At 53.1% G+C, this 17,022-nt stretch overlaps 1 protein-coding gene across 1 annotated transcript; it reads left to right on the forward strand.

The window, feature by feature from the left end:
* The first annotated feature begins 302 nt into the window (after window positions 1-302).
* Window positions 303-16,187, forward strand: FOXRED1 (FAD dependent oxidoreductase domain containing 1). The gene is made up of 11 exons (XM_074936943.1): window positions 303-438; window positions 3,835-4,055; window positions 5,465-5,575; window positions 6,386-6,504; window positions 7,447-7,541; window positions 8,908-9,009; window positions 10,517-10,590; window positions 11,649-11,809; window positions 12,336-12,465; window positions 13,415-13,519; window positions 14,053-16,187. The coding sequence occupies exons 1-11, from the start codon at window positions 303-305 to the stop codon at window positions 14,305-14,307; spliced, it is 1,509 nt and encodes a 502-aa protein (XP_074793044.1). The 3' UTR covers window positions 14,308-16,187.
* The last annotated feature ends 835 nt before the right edge of the window (window positions 16,188-17,022 follow it).

Here is a 17,022-nt window from a genome sequence, read left to right on the forward strand (position 1 = left end):
GCGGGGACTGCCCTATCCGCGCCCGCTGTCGAGGGGCGGAGCCAGCAGTAGCGTCATTGATTGGTCCCTTATGGTAAAATGCCCGCCCCTGAAGAGGTGGGTGCCGGAGCACGGGACCGGCGGATTGGTCAGTCCCTTTCTTGGGCGAGGTCCAATCGGGGAAAGGCAGACATGGACGCGGATTGGAGGCTTGCCCCGGGGGGTGGAGTAGTGTGGTTGGAGGCTATTGGTCAGCACGGGGACGGCGGCCGGGGGGCGGGGCCTGCCGGCGGCCCGCGTGGGGGTGGCCTGGTCTGGCCGGCATGATCCGGGCTGGTCGCTTGTGCCGGGGCTTGGGGCGCCCCCGCCCCCGCCCGCTTCCCGACCCCGCCGGGGGCTCCGCGCCACGGTCCCGCCAGCTCCGCACCGGCCCCCCCCAGCGCCGGGACCTCTTCAAAGGTGGGGCGGGGCCGGGCCGGGCCGGGCCGGGCCGGGAAGGAGATATGGGGGGGGGGGTCCGGGCTCGGCTGGGGGCTGGGAAGGAGATATGGGGGGGGGGGTCCCGGGGTCGGCTGGGGGCTGGGAAGGAGATATGGGGGGGGGTCCGGGCTCGGCTGGGGGCTGGGAAGGAGATATTGGGGGGGGGGGTCCCGGGCTCGGCTGGGGGGGGGTCCCGGGCTCGGCTGGGGCCTGGGAAGGAGGGGGGGCTTTGCTTGGGGAGCCCGGCGGGGGCCCGGGGCTCCCCATGGCATCGGGGTGCGATGTTCCGTTCGGCTGCCGCAGGACGGTCCCAGCTCCCTGGTCCGGGAGCGCCCCCGGCAGGGGCTGGGCATGGCCTGGGGCTGAGGGGTGAGCTCACCTGCTCAGCGCCCCTCCTGCCTTTGCCCTGTCGCGGATGGAGCCGCGGCCCCAGCGGGCTGTGCCCAGAGACCTGCTGCCCGGGGCTAGCCACCTTAACCCGCCTGCCTCAAGGTCTCCCTGCCCTGCAAGGGGCCAGGGGTGGCCTCCTCTCATGGCTCAAGCAGAGGGCTGGGAGCTAGGACCCCTGGGTTCCATCTGCAACCTTGGGCAGGGTCCTGCCTCTCCCGATGTCTCAGTTTCCCGTCTGTATGGGGGGGGGTTATTTGTGTTCCTGGATCAGGACCCCCTTGTGCTGGGGCTGTACAAACACAGAACAGACACTTAGCCTGGCTATCGGGCTAAATTCGTTCTTGTTCCTAGAATGCTCTGAACTCGGGTAGAAGGTGCTAGAGGTGGGCAAAGTGTCACCCCATGGGCACGTGGTGCCAGGCAACCCAGACTCCCCTATGTTAATCAGAGTTTATCACATCGGCTGGGTTCACTATTAACCCACCTTTCATATTTTTCCTACAACTTTAGTCTCTTGTGGCCAAGTTGCTGCTGGGATACCCAGGGGAACCTCATCATTGGTGTCACTCCAGTGGGTAATTCAGCCCCTTAATTTTAGCATTAAGAGGCATGTAGTGGAGAGGGCACTGGATGGGACTCAGAAGAGCTAGGTGAGCTTCCTGGCTCTGCCATTGGCCTGCTGGGTGACCATGGGCAAGTCATGTCTCTCTGTGCCTCAGTTTCCCCATCTGTAAAACGAGGCTAACGATACTGACTTCCTTTATAAAATGCTTTGAGATTTGTGGATGAAAAGCACTATATAACGTTAGGTATTATTATTGAACATGTTTATAAAGACAGGTTGTGAAATTGGATTCATCCAGCTCTTAAAAATAAATACCAGGGGTCAGATTCCAACCTGGTGGTAGCGAACTTTGATCTATGTTCTGTGTAGCAATGAATATGTGATGCACAGGGGCAGCGGAAAGAGACTGAACTCTATTTCCTGGGCTCAGTTACATGACCTTGATAAGGGTTACAAAAGGTTAACAGGCTTGTCACATCTCAGTAGTCAGTGACTCTAGTGGCTACTGCTACCTATGGGATCAGCTTTGGATGGATGCCACATGCGATAAGAAAAGAGTGACATCTCGGTCTCTGGGTTTCCATTAAATATTGGGCTGGCATTGGAACTGGATCGCGTGACCATGTGCTGATCAAGATCGCTAACCTGCATGCCAAGAAGGGGAATCTAAAGAGTGTACCCCAGAATGATGCACAAATGATTGGCCTCTGGGGAGACTAGAATTTATCCTCTTGTTTCCATGGATTCCATATATGCTGTTCTGATGCATATTCAAAGCGAACGTAACCTCTGTGTGGGTCCCACGCAGCAGAGAAATAAAACTACCAGTGACTGCAGCAAGCTGGGTGGTGACCTGGACATGACATGATATAAGAGAGAAGATGCTTTTTTATTGAGTCTCAGGCCAGTTCTCAAAAAAAACTCTTCCAAAACCACCATCACCTTTGGCACTGTTGTCTCCCTTGCTGTCAGTCTGAGCAGAGAAGTCAGGGAATGAATGAGGAGCTGGGACTCAAGTAATTTCTTGGCCCCAGGCGGTCCCTCGAGGGCAAGATTGAGGCCGTATCGGCTGGGCAGTGTACTTGTACTGCTACTGCCCAGGCTGCCCCTGCAGAACCGGAACAGAAAAGTTGATTTCCAGGGTTGCCAATTAAGTGGATTCAGTGCAGGTGAAAGATGCTCAACAGAGAAAAAAGTCAATGTAAATCGTAGAATATCAGAATTGGAAGGGACCTCAGGAGGTCATCTAGTCCAACCCCCTGCTCAAAGCAGGACCAATCCCCAATTTTTGCCCCAGATCCCTAAATGGCCCCCTCAAGGATTGAACTCACAACCCTGGGTTTAGCAGGTCAATGCTCAAACCGCTGAGGTATCCCTCCCCCACTTCCAAGACTGGACTGAGGAGCATGTGATATTGTATTTACACGGTAAGACTTGATCTAAAAGGATGCTGTCAGACTGAGCAATGAGCCTAAGAAGCAAGGAGTCCCATAGCTGGGATTACACTGGGTCTGAGAGCCAGAGACTGCTCTGCTCCTAGCACCATATAGTCTAAATCTGGGTCTCTCCAGCAGCAGAGTTCCTGTGGAGTGTAGCTTTCTTGTAGGCTGGGGTGATCCCAGTTCATTAAGGGCTTTAGAGGTTAGGACCAGGACCTTAATTTCTGTCCTGGACCAAACGGGGAGCCAGTGGAATGTACAATACACACGTGTGACGTGTTCATATTGGCCTTGGTTAATGAGATACGCTGATGCAGGCTGAGCCATGTCAGTTTAACTTAGCCCTAGATTGAATGAAGTGCAGTCATCTAGCACGCAGGTAGTGCTGTGAATCTCAGTGGCTATATCCTCATCTGAAAGCAGGGAAGGCGGTTTCCTGCCACAGAACAAGGGAAGGAAGAATTCCTCGCCCTAGTGGTAATCTCTGCGTCCAGGGTTAGTCAGGGGTTTGGCAGCACCTTGAGGCTTTTTGCACCACCTGCCTGGTCTGATGGCTCAGTTGTAGGTGAAGTTAGAGCACTTCAGTCTTTCCCCTTCCTAGAAACATCATTTATGACTTTCCTGGGTTGAACCAGAGCCAAATGCTCTTTGTCCACCTGCAGAACTCCCCCAGTTGTCGGGACGTCTGGGGGATGGCAGAGGCTGTATCAGTGGAGAAGGGAGATGTGCCCTTATCTGCATCTCACTAGAGCCTGGGTCTCATGACCTTACCACATGGTTAATGGAAAATAGAGTAGGGAAGTGTGTCTTGAGCCTTGCCTGAACTTGCCCAGCAAACGCAGTGCCCCTCTGCCTAACGCTGCCCCGCTCTTCCTGCGTTCCACTTGCATAGCCCTGTTTGGGCTGGGGATTGCTCCTGCTGTCTGGATTTCTCATGCTGGAACAGGGCGAGCCAGCTGACTATCCCGTCTCTCTTTACAGACCTGGAGAAGGAGGTAGTGAAGTTCCAGAAGAAGTTAAAAGAGAGCCTCCCGGGCAGTGATTGGGACCCCTTGGGTACCACAAAGGGTCTCCCTCCTGAGCGCGCAGATGTGGTCATCGTGGGGGGAGGGGTGATGGGCTGGTCCGTCGCCTACTGGCTGAAGGCGCTAGAGCCCCGGAGAGATGCACTCCGAGTGGTTGTGATTGAGAAGGACCCAATGGTAAGTTACCCCTGAGAAGGCTACCACTAAAATATGCAGCATCCCGGAGTCTCATTTAGGCAAGGATTTAGAAATTGAGCTGAACTCCAAGTGCTGTGGCTGCACTGCAGACCCAACCCACCCTGTCCCCCTCCTTGCACCAGATCTCCCTCCCCCCACAAGGAAGATTTGCATCCATAAAAGGTTGACTAGTCCCAATTGCACCAAAGGGCTGACTGGGACTAGTCCAGAAAAGAGCCATCTCCATGTGGGAGGAGAATCAGAGCTCACACAGAGCTGCAGAGTAGCTGTACTAATGCAGGGAGCCAAGGAGCAATGGCCCACGATGAAGGAAGGGAAAACTTGGGCTGAGCATTGTGGGGAAAGAAGTTCTTAGCGACCAGAGCAATTGGGGCAGTGGAATGGGCTCCCCCCGGAAGGGCTGGAGGCTGCAGAGACTGATCAGAGAAGGGGTCAGTGGGGAAGGAGTTAGTGACTGGCCCTGCAGAGATCAGGGTTGGGCCGGGTGATTTAGTAGTGACTCTAAGACCAGCATACAGGGGGTTACAATGTTCCAGCCCATTTATTTTGATCAAGGACTCCCATGTTCCATGGTGTTAAAATAGATCAGCACCTGTGTGTTCAAGACATTGCTTAGGCAGAGCCAGGACACACCAGTAGGTCACTTGGCCTCTGCTCTGTCTGCATTGGAGCTTGATAAATTTAAGAATGGGACTGTATGGGGCTGCCTGTACTGACCCAGGAGGTCCCTTCCAGTCCTGAGATCTTCTGATTTGTCTTTGCATCTGTGAGTTTGTCCTTGTTCCTCACCATCCTATTTCTTTACCCATTAATGACCAGGATGGGGCCGCTGCGGGCTTTGGCCACCCATAACGGGGTAACTGCATCCCTTCTCTTTTAGGGTCTCCCTAACCTCTAGGCTAACCCCCTGCAAATGCTGGGCTAGGGACAGCATGTGGGGGCAGGGCTTGCTAATGCGAGATGCAGCCTCAAGGTCAGTGGCTGGTCTCCAGCCCAGGTTGGAAGGGACCAAAAGTTGATGCCATCTGCAAGATGTTTGGTGGCCTCTCCTGTTCCCAAAGGGCAAGTGCCCACATCACCCCGTTGATAGTCTCAGGAGACCAACACAGGAGTGAATGGTTCATGGAAATTGATCTCCCCTCTGCTCACTAGAGGGAGTTTGCAGGGTTCCTTGGTAGAGCAGCATCAGGGGATTGTTTCACAGCTGCTACTTGTCCTGGCTTTGCTCCGTGAACAGGCAGGTTCAGTCCCCAGGGCTGTTGGGCCCGGGCCTTTCACCAGCACTAGAGCCTGTGAGAGGGAAGAACTGAAAACTAGCTGCCTCGTTTCTTTTCTGGTAACTCTGCCATCCTGACCATCCTTCCCCTGCCCCTTTGACTTCCCTACAGTACTCGCAAGCCTCCACGGTGCTCTCTGCAGGAGGGATTCGGCAGCAGTTCTCCTTGCCAGAAAACATCCAGATGTCCCTCTACTCAGCGTTCTTCCTGCGCACGATCAACGTACGTTACGCTGGCCAAGGTCTGAAGGGAGGCGCTAGGGCCTTGACCCTCCAGGGGCCTCAACGCCTGCAAGCGCCGTGCTAGAGAGTGTTTGGAGTCAGGAGGCTTAGGGGAGCTACAGGCATGCTGAACCCCCTTGTCGCCATGGCTGCAGGTGGAGCGTAGTATAGTTCATTTAATTAGCTCTGTGTGTGTGTGTGTGTGTGTGTGTGTGTGTGTGTGACAATGTATTCACTGCTGCATTGCTTATACCTGCTTGTGGGCCTGAGTCTGCTGCTCGCTGGTGTAAATCTGGAGTGTAAATCTGGATTTACACAGGTATCTCACATTGCTGTTTGACCGTGTGTCTCTTCTGGGAGAGAATGATCAGTCAGTGCCCTATGCTTAGTAATACCTCGGGCTTTCTGTTGTTCTTTGTGTGCTGAAGCACAGTACAAACAGTAACCAGGCCACATTCTGCGTGGCCACGCAAGGGATCTAGGTTCGAGTCCCATCTTCACTTCCAAGCTGACAAGTGCTGGGAAATGTATGTAGGTGATGCTGTCGATCACTAGGGAGACTGAGGGGGCCTATGCAGCTTGTCAGCGACCCCTCTGGCAGAGCAAAAAGCCGCACTGACAGGCTCAAGGGAGGTCTCTAGCAGAGGAGGAGAGGTCACTCTGAGGGGGTTGCCAAACCAGAGCAGCTCCTCCATTTTACGGGGAGATAATGCAGTGATGGTCTCTTGAATGGGTCCCAGGTCCTTCTCCCTCTGCGTCTGCCTGAATCAGATCAGTGACTGGAGTGTTGACGGGCGTTCTCTGTCCGCAGGAGCATTTGGGGGTTGTGAACGAGCCGCCCATAGATATTCAGTTTAACCCCTCGGGATACCTCTTCCTGGCCTCGGAGGACGGAGCTGCCGTGTTGGAGGAGAACGTGCACGTTCAGAGGTACAGCCCCTCGGCGGGTGAAACAGTGGGAGCTGGGAAGCGAGGCAGTGGATGTAGTGGCTGATATTGGCCAGCCAACCTTGTTTCAAGACTGAGCTTGATAAGTTTATGGAGGGGGTGGTATGATGAGACTGCCTACAGTGGCATGTAGCCCATCTGCGACTGCTAGCAGCAGATTTTTCCGATGGCTGGTGATGGGACACTAGATTGGGGAGGGGGGGCCTCTAAGTTACTACAGCAGATTCTTTCCCAGATGTCTGGCTGGTGAGTCTTGCCCTCAGTGTCTAACTGAGGGGGTTGGGAAGGAATTTTCCACTGGGTCAGATTGACAGAGACCCTGGGAGTTTTTCTCCTTCCTCTGCAGTGTGGGGCACGGGTCACTTGCTGGTTTAAACTCGTGTAAATGATGGATTCTCTGTAACTTGAAGTCTTTAAACCATGATTTGAGGATGTCAGTAACTCAGCGAGAGGTTAGGGGTCTATTACAGGAGTGGGTGGGTGAGGTTCTGTGGCCTGCGATGTGCAGGAGGTCAGACTAGATCATCACGATGGTCCCTTCTGGCCTTAAAGTCCCTGGATAGCGAATTCTGTATCAAAGGGCCTTCTACTGAGAATGCCCAGCCCCTGTGACCTTCACTCTGTGGGTCTCCAGATGAAGCGACCCTGTGTGAGGAGCAGGAAGAGAGATGGGCTTGAGCTAGCTGAGACCTAGCACATGAAGGGGTTTAGGGATGAGGAGCCTTGTACCATTAGCATGGGGAGGAGATCTGAAGAGAGAGAAGCAGAACTGCTATCAAGTTACGGTAAACATCCTGGATTTCCTTTTTTTTCTCCTAGTGGTTATGCTTCGTTTTCTCCAGATCTTCTCCCACGTGTTTCCTAACAATAGCTGTATCAGGACTAAAACCAGCGTGTTCTAATGTATATTTAATGGCTTTTCAGGGCCGAAGGAGCTGAGGTCTGCCTTCTGTCACCAGCACAACTGAAGAAGAAGTATCCGTGGATAAATACCGATGATGTGGCTCTGGCATCCTATGGTATCTAATTGCTAGACCCCTGCTCACCCCATGGGGGAATGGAACTCCCTTTGCACGTCAGTCTCACTAAATATTAGAGGAGTAAAATTAAAAAGAAAATGTAACAGATGTTTCTGAAACTACGAAAGGAACTGAAAAGACCAGCTTTCATTACAAGGGCCAATCCTGCTGTTAGATATTAAGTGCAAAACCACACTTAAATGCCACGTTAGGGCTGAAAAATCAAAGTCCAGAGTAACAGTGTGCCAAAAATTAAGGTTTCTGATAAATATTTAACCCAGCTTGTTAATGTCTTGTCTGTTTCATGGCAAATCTCTAATAATAAACAGGGCTTTCATTTAACAAGGCAGATGGGAATATCATTAAGATTGTATGTACAATAGGGCCATGTAAACGTAACTTTTGGGTGGTTGATTTGTCAATTGTACACTAATATTTAGGTTTTTGCATTTAATTTCCCTGTTTTTGACTTGGGGAAATAGAGGGGAGAAACTCGGCAATACTTTTTCTGACCGATCTGCAGAGAACACGCTTAACTGAAGGCATCACTGCATCAGACTGGGGAGGGGGACTAGAATTCAGATGCATTTGCGTAGAGATGCTGACTTTACATTTTCACACCTCCAAAATTATCGTACTGACGTCCTTTAAATTTGAACTGTTTTCCCTTCCCCATTGAGGTCTATAAATCAAGCCAAGTTTAAAATTTCTAGCTTCACCCATTTGAGTTATCGGAGCATAAAATGCTCAGTTGGAATGTGTGGGGAAAGTGTTTTATCTTCCTGGCTGCTTGACTTGGAAATAACAGGACTGATCTCATTCAGACTCTCCAAACAAATTCACCTTTTGGATGAGACCAAACACGGAACCATACAGACCAATGAGAATTTGTTTGGCAAGACTGAAAAACAAAAATGGAGGTAGAATGGAAGCTGGAATTCACCCTTCATTAAAGTGCTCCTTCCTGGGAACTGGTGTAACTTTTATGTAACTATAAGTTAAATACTTGTCTGTTGCTGAATGATACCTGTATATTAAAGAAAAAAATTGATACCTTAAGCAGCAACAAACTCTAGTTGGCCTAGCTAACCTCACCTCCTCTATAAAATAGGGATAATAATACATACCTTTCTGCATAGTGCATCTGCTAAACGCACAGGTATTTATGCACACACTTACCTTTGTGCCTGTGACTCATTCTGTTGACTTCAGTGGAACCTTTCATGCATAGAGTTAAGTGTGAGCACAAGTATCTGTAGGATTGGGGCTGTACTTTGCAGGCATCCTACATGTAGGGAGCTTGTATGGTTGAATGCTTGCTTCGTTCATGCCTGCTCTTCCATGTGACCATTTCTTCTTTCTTTAGGCCTAGAAAATGAGGGTTGGTTTGATCCTTGGTCCCTCCTCACTGCCTTCAGGAGAAAAGCAATGTCCATGGGTGTCCGTCAGTGCTTCGGAGAAGTGACGTGTAAGTGAGCCCCTCTCACTGTTTGAGGCTGGCAAGTAGTATTGACCCCCCTGTAGGGTTGTCGCAATACCATGTGCTGAGATCCTCTCGGCTAAGCAGCGTTGTATCTGGTCATTACTTGGATGGGAGACCTCAAAGGCGCATGTAAGATTGCGAATCGTAGTGTTAGGGATTCGGTACTGATCCAGGTGGGTACTAGGGGTTGCTCAGCTGGTCCAGAGGTGTTGCTGAGCTGCTATCTTTAAAATAAGATGGAAAAATTAATACAGGTGATAAAATGAAATAAATAACTGCCAAAACCACTTAAGACCTTGAATCAGAAACAAGAGTGTGTAGGTGTAAGTTCTGAAAATGTATTTTAGAAACAATTGATATCCTCTGTTGGCCCAGACTGGAGTCCAGGATTCTGTTTCCCCTGCCACAGTTTGCTGGGGATGTCACAGACACTAAAGCAGTGCGTGGAAGGTAACTCAGTGCCCTGCTTTGGAAATCGGGGATTTCATCAGCTGTAGTAGGAGAAGCAGAACGCTGAGCTCAGGGCTTGGAACCAAAGGCTTTTTACCTGCCAGACATTTAATTAAAAAATAAACAGACAAACCTGCCAAACTTTTTCTAGTCCATTTCCTCATGTGCTCTTTTCAAATTACAGTAGATGAAGCATTGGAGAATATCTCCTGTAAGGAACAATGCAGGCCTGTTCTCAGCGACTCACCTAAATGGTACCACATGGGACAGTCCATTTCTGATGCCTGTGATTCTATGTTAAATTCCATGGCTGTCTGTCTGAAGAACTGTGGAATGGGTAAATGAGCAGATGGGGATTAATGGAATAAGGACAGAGCTGGGAGTCAGGGGACAGCCGGTCTATTCCTAGCTCTGCCACAATATCACTGCGTGACTTTGGGCAAGTCACTTAATCTCTCTGTGTCTTTGTTTCTCCATCTGTAACATGTGGCTAAGGACAGTTATCTATCTTTGTAAAGAGTTTTGAGATCTGTGGCTGAAAAGCACTGTATGAGAGTCAAGTATATTTACAGCATCTATTAAACATTATCTCTGATGTATCCTTGGTCTCGGGTGGTTTAGCACAAGTTACATTTCTCCGTAACCTGTCTAATGATTTCCCCCCCCCCCCCTTTTGCTGTGACTCACTCGTGAGCTGTGTGCCTGCCCGTTACCGATCGCTGTACGTTACAGATCAGTGAGCGAACACAGGGACAGAGCAGGGATCATAAAATGTACTGAAAACAAACAAGCAGCTGTTAGAGATTTTAGTTTGAATGGCTTATTGGAATACACATTGTGTGCTAGTGAAGGGACTGTCGGCTATTCTCTAGCAGTGATGGGTAATTCTGCACTGTGGAGAGCTGGTCTTTGTGTGCTACTTACAAGCTGTGCAAATTCGCCGGTTGTGCCTGCTGCAGACAGGCCCAGATCCTCAGAGGTATTTGAAGGGAGCGAGCAAATTGCTGTTTGCTGCATGTTATTTTCTGTTTCTCTTTCCCAGCCTTTACCGTCTCCTCCCGAGAAATAATGACTCCTGAGGGGGAGCTGACCTTCTCCCGCATTAATTATGTCCGCGTAAGTAATCCCCCAGTGGTCTGGTCCCACTGGTAGTGTCATGTCTCAGACAGGAGAGATCTGTGATGCGTCCTGGGCTTGACCCTGCTGATCACCTGTGTGGAAGAAAAATGATGATCTCCTAAGACATACGCACTAGGGGGCTGAGTTGGGGTCATACAGTTAACCCTGACCTGGGGATATTTTAACAGGGAGGGTAATTGGCCATTATAACAGCTCCTTGAGGGACGTGGTGGGTTCACCATTACTTGGAGTTTTTCAGATTGAGACTGGGTGGCTTCCAAAAACCTCCACTGTACTTCAGCCACAAGTCACTGGGCCCGGTGCAGAAGTCACTGGGCGGAATCCCCTGGCCTGTGCTACACTGGAGGTCAGACTGGATGATAGCTGATCCTTCTGGTCTTGAAATCCGAACACACCGCATAACTGAAAAAGCTTCCTTCTCCTTTGTGTGGGGCCACGTGTCCGTGGGAGCCAGGGTACCAACACAGCGATACCTCCTAGTCCAAGAACCTAGGCAGTGGGTTTCCAGAGGTGGTGGGACTCCAGGTTCTACTCCCACCTCTGCCAGGGACTCATTGTGTGATGCCCCCTCCATGCTTCATTTTCTCCCCGCTCCCCCCAGTGAGGTAAGTCACTAATATTATCTCACTTTAACAGATGGGGAAACTGAGGCACAGAGTGATGATGGGACTCACCCAAGACCACATTCTGAGTCAGTGGCAGAGCCGGGAAGAGAACTGGGTTCTCTTGCGGCCCAGCCTCATGCTATAACCACAAGACCATCTTTGTCTCTCCTCACCGCTTCCTGCTCTCCAGCACCCTATGCACAGCCGCTCCTGCCCTCCCCCTTCTCTTGCTCTGCCCCATGAAGCAGTGGCTCCCCAACATCTGTTTCCAGTGCAGGGTAATTCAGGGGGGCAGTTCCCCTCTTTATTCCGTGACACCCCCTCCAGTGTAGCGCTGTTGCTCTGCCTGGAAAGCCTTCAAGGGGCATCTGGCACCCAGGGCTCTTTGGGGTCTATTAAGCTCACTGCTCTCCCCCTTGTGCCTTCCAGGTCCACATGCCCAACAGTTTGGAGTACCAGCCCGTGGAGTGCTCCCTGGTGGTCAATGCAGCTGGCCCCTGGTCACGGAAGCTGGCCGAGATGGCTGGTGTTGGGATCGGGCCACCCGACACCCAAGAAGGGATCAAGCTACCCGTGGAGCCCAAGAAAAGGTGCAGGTTAAATAACGTGGCGTGGGTGGGATTTGTGACACAGGATCCTTGGCTGCGTGAGGTATGGGCATTGATTTGCACATTCAGGTTTGATCCCTTCTCTGGGGACTCCCATATCTCCCCCAAGGGGGTGAGCTGGGGAAGAGCCAAGTGAAGCTTCAGCGCCACAGCTGACTAGGTTAAGCGGTCAAATGAGGTGCGTTCCCTCAGGGCGACTCCGCTGTGCTAGGGACCGTAGGGTGGCCAGAAATACCCTGCTCTCGGTTCTGTCGCTCTGGGAAGGTGGACAAGCAGAAGCCTTGGAAATTGGGAAGGCCTGGGAGGTTGAATTCTGACTGCCTGGCTTGGGTGAACACTGGCATAGTGCCCGGTGCTGTCCAGGAGGCGGATAAAAAGGCAGCCCCTGCCCCAAACTGCTCGTACCTTCCAGAAACTTCTTCCCTGGGTCTGCTCTGGCTGAACCCAGGGAAGAGGAGGGGTTGGCCTTAGTCCCTTAGCCAACTCACCCCGCCCCCGCTACCCCCAGGTATATCTTTGTGTGGCACTGCCCCGATGGGCCTGGCCTGGACTGTCCCATGCTGGTTGACACCACGCGGGCTTATTTCCGCCGGGAAGGCGTGGGAGGCAACTACTTGGGAGGCCTCAGCCCGCCAGAGGTGAGTCGATCGGGGTCTCGAGGCAGTCGTAACCAGCGAATCATCTCGTAAAGGGGGAAGCGGGGAGGGCTCAGTGGGGGAGCAATAGCCCCATAATCGGGGGCGGGGGGGGACAGCAGGGGAGCAATGGCCCTATAGATATGGGGTGAACTGGATTTAGTGACGTCAGACTGTGCCCGCAGTCAGGACATGCCGTGATGCACTGTGCCCCTCCCCTCACCCACAGCAGCGGGCGGCTCGCACCATGGAGGCAGTCTGGGTTCAGTTAAACGGGAACCAACAGAGGGGGAGTGTTTTCAGTCACTCACCAGCGCCCTCTCTGGCCGATTGGAGTAGCGTTGATGAACTGCAGGGAGCATCCTGTCCTAGGAGGGAAAGGCTGCAGTGCAGGACGCAGGAGGGGGACCGTGTAATGGAAACGGCTTTTGTTAGATCCGACTCTGCCCCCACTGACTGAGCGGCTCTGCTCCTATGCTGTCAGACATGGCCCTGGAGCACACGTAATCGGTCCCTTTTGGAGTGGGGAATTTTCCATGGCAGCAATGAGGCTCGGCAGCGTCTCTCCAGCATCGGGAGCAGATGCGTCCACCCCATCCTTACAGAATCCCAGACTCGCCCGGGTCCAGTTACAACCTCCCTGGGAGCTCTCAGCGCTGGAGCTCCACAGGAGCAGAATGGAACCGGCCCGCCCCCACCAGCGTCCCCGGACAGTGACCTGCTCCCCTAGGCTGGGCTCTGTAACCCCACAGCCACCACTTGTGCTGTTGCAGCACCCAAGCCCGGTTCCGTCACGCTGCCATGCAGAACAGCCCTGCTGCCCCCTGAATGCTTGTTCTCGAGCCGCCTCTCCCAGCTCAGGCTGCTAACAGCTAGCTCCCTGCTGAGCTCTGGCACCAGGGCCGTGGGTCGCTGTCTGGGTGACAAACCCTGTCTTTGGTCCCACCCCCAGGAGGAAGAGCCAGACATCCAAGACCTGGAAGTCGATCACAATTTCTTCCAGGAGAAGATCTGGCCCCATCTGGCCCATCGGGTGCCAGTGTTCGAGTCCCTGAAGGTAACAGGCCTGCGCATCCCTGTGCTTGTTCACCTTGAGAAAAGAGGAGGAAGTGAACGTCTCTCCCTCTCTCCCCGTCCTGGCGGGGCTGGTCCGTGACTTGGAGACCCCCGGGGAAGGGGAAGGTTTGCTGATGTGATCGGATGGCAGTGCGGGAGCGCCCAAGCTGGCAGGGCTACAGCAGCTCGTATCCCTGCGGCGGTCTCAGGACGGGTGGCTGGTGGGGATGATGGGCCAGTGAGAGGAGCGTCAGGAGCTGCTTTAAAGTGACAGCCCTGGAGGTGGGAGGCCTCTGTCCTCGGCGCGGGAACAACACAGAGCCAGTTTCCCCCTCATGCAGCCCTCCCCATGAGACTCTCCTCAGGCGTGAGAGGAGAGTTTGGTTGATCTGTTCATTCCCGGGCCTCCCCGCTGCGGCTGCCAGCGTGGGGGGAGGGGGTGTCAGTGCCAGCATGCGGTGGGGTTTCCTGGTGGGTAGGTCAGTCCCGCTGGCAGATGGCCGGCGGGGCCCTGAGTGTGTGTTCTTTGGGCAGGTGAAGAGTGCCTGGGCTGGCTACTATGACTATAACACGTTTGACCAGAACGCCGTGCTGGGCCCTCACCCGCTGCTGGAGAACATGCTCTTCATCACGGGGTTCAGCGGGCACGGGCTGCAGCTCTCGCCAGCGGCAGGCAGGGCTGTGGCCGAGCTCATTCTGGAAGGCAAGTTCACGACCATCAACATGGAGAAGTTCTCCTTCAACAGGTTCGTCTCTGGGGAGCAGGTCCTCGAGAGGAACGTTATCTGAGAGCTTGGAACGAACCAGCCAGTTAGTGGGTCCCACCTCCTCTCCTCCCCAGAGCCGTAACACTCTGTCTGCTCCCATGAGTATCTCGGAGCTCTGCAGCCTGACAGCCAGCTTGTTAGTTCAGGATCCTGATGTGGAAACTGAGGTACGGAGAGAAGTGACTTGCCATAGGCCATGTCGTGTGTTGGTGTCTTAGCTGGGAATAGAATCCAGGCCCCTGCTCTACTCACTGGACAACGCTGGCTCTTGGAGCTGTTGGTTTTAGCTCCTGAATCCCTCTCTCCCCTCCTCCCAGCTGTTGGCCCAGTCACACCATTAGCTGCAGGAGAAAACGCGTGCTCCTGCTCAGTGATGGAGATTGCAGCACCAGGCTAGCAGCAGCCTGTACTCAGACACCATTTCTACCTGCCTGGTGTCCCGGACATCTCTCGAGGTCTCTGGTGCTGGCTCATCCGGCCCAGAGATTGACATCATCTGCATATCCCACAAACCATATACAGACCTCCGATAATTGCTGTGTCCAGCTATTGCTAATATGGGCCAGATTCGGCCTGGTGATATGAGGTAAAAGACCCCACATCCCACTTCACCCCTCGGAGCCATTCACTCCCTGATCCCGTAGCAGAAACAGGCTCTCTCTCCATCAGAGCCTGTGATACATCTACCTGTTCCCTGGGCCTAACCTCTCCAGGCTCCAAAAGGCACCAGCTCTCTTCTAGGCTCTGCTTATGCTGGGAACAGAAATTAACTGATTGGTTCCGCAGCCTATTGTCTTCCAACTCCTGCATGTAGGGTGAAGTCCTTAACAGCTGGGTGACTAAGAACATCCATGTTAGAGGCTCTTCTTATGGACCCATGGATCTTAGACTGCTTTATCTTAATCCCACCCTCCTGTTTCTTTGAGGCCTCATTTTTCTGATCAAATTCCGATTTGGCTAATCATTCTGCCTACCTTCATAGCCCTTCCAGTGCCCCTTTTCTACAGTTGTCTTCACTTCTGATCCCAAACTATTGTATGCTGTTATATGGATGTCACATTCCAGCCCAGAGGTGGCTGCATTCCAGCATTACTTAAAATGGTCCCTGTGTGTAGAATTTTAATCCCCCCCCCCCCCCCCCGGGGTTGCAAAATGCTTTGGTGCCCTTTGGACTGAAGGCACTAGAGGAATGCAAGTTCATTGGCACTGCTGGTCTTGGAGGAGGTGGAAAACAAACCTCCCACCACAGCATGTGTCTTTACAGCCAGTGTCCTGTTATTGGCTGTATCGATCCTCCCCTGAACGCCCTCAGGAGCATGCCATAGCAGCGCCCAGATTCACAGAGCATTAACTTCCCAAAGTGTTCTGAGATTCTTGACTGTAAGGTGCCAAGAGGAGCAAAAACTCACGAATCCCTGCGAGGAGCTGGACCACTAATTGCTCATTCTTCCTGTTGTACGTGGAGCACTGGCCGAGGCAGGAGGATAGTGCTGCTCCTCAGCCAGGGACTGACTGGATTACTCCTGGGGGAATTCTGTGCCACTGCACATGTGCAGAATTTGTCTCCCGCAGATTTCTTTGCTTCCCTGCAGAAAAATGACTTTCTGACAGGGAAGCAAAGGGAAGCCACAAGAGCAGTCATAGGACCCCCCCCTCCTCCCCCCCAGCTGTATGTTTCAGGTGCCCAGGGCAGCTGGCAGAGAGGTACATCACTGTGGGGCAGGAGGTGAGATGGGAAGACCCAGCTGGTGGCTCCTACCCTGTGCCTGGCTCAGCTGCTAGTCCCGGCTCGGCTGGGGAGAACGGGACTTCCTCTTCCCCTGCACAGCATCCGAGGCCAGGTCAGACCCATCCCCAGCTTTCTCCCCTGGCTGTAGGAAAGTCTCCAAACTGCCCCCTCACCCCACACTCTTCCTTCACCTATGGCTCCTGAGCTGCAAGGGGAGGGATCACTGTACCGGAAGCTGCTCCCCCATCTGCCCAGACCCCCTCATGCCCAGACCCTCTGGCCAAGTCTCACTCCCCCATGCTCAGAACCCCTCTCCCCCTGACGACAAACCCCACTCCCTGCACCTGGACCATCCTGACAAGTCACCCACACCTGGATTCCCCACCACACTGAGCACCACTCCCTCAGCATCTGGACACCCCCCCACACTAAGCTCCCCACACCCAGACCACTACCCCTGCTGAGCCCCAACCACCTTCACCTGGACCCCCTTGCAGCGTCCCATTACCTTTGCATCCAGAACCCTGCACTTGGATCTCCCACTGAGCTGCCCCCACCCAGAGCCCTCTCAACCCACACCTAGATTTCCCCCCCACACACATGGATCCTCCTGTCTTTCTGAGCCTGCCTCCCACACTTGGTGCACCTGGCACAGAGGGGCAGGGCCCTGGGGTGTTTCTGGGGTAGGCCAGTCCTTGCCCTGTCTCAAGGTTGGGTGCAGCCTCACTGCTGAGTCCATGTCCTGGGGGGAGCTGCACAGTGATCTCCCACCTCTGTGCAGCTAGGGGCCTATGCTCCCTAATACCATGCTCGAGCTACCACATTAATTTGACAAATAAAATTTGCCAAATTTTGCAGAATTTTTAACTTTTTGGTGCAGAATTTTTTACTTTTTTTGGCGCAGAATGCCCTCAGGAGTAACCTGTTGATGTTACTTAGTGCTGACTCCATTTCAGAGGAACAGAAGTGAAGTCAGGGGTCTGCATGACCCAGAAAAGGAAGATCAAA

The sequence above is a fragment of the Natator depressus genome, chromosome 22 (genome assembly GCF_965152275.1).
Source record: "Natator depressus isolate rNatDep1 chromosome 22, rNatDep2.hap1, whole genome shotgun sequence".
NCBI lineage: Eukaryota > Metazoa > Chordata > Testudines > Cheloniidae > Natator > Natator depressus.

What these genes read in the sequence shown, in the direction of transcription:
- FOXRED1 (XM_074936943.1), top strand. Translation starts at nt 303, where the DNA reads ATGATCCGGGCTGGTCGCTTGTGCCGGGGCTTGGGGCGCCCCCGCCCC. An exon ending in GAGAACGTGCACGTTCAGAG is followed by an intron (nt 6,505 to 7,446) that starts GTACAGCCCCTC and finishes ATGGCTTTTCAG; the next exon opens with GGCCGAAGGAGCTGAGGTCT. An exon ending in GTGCTTCGGAGAAGTGACGT is followed by an intron (nt 9,010 to 10,516) that starts GTAAGTGAGCCC and finishes TCTCTTTCCCAG; the next exon opens with CCTTTACCGTCTCCTCCCGA.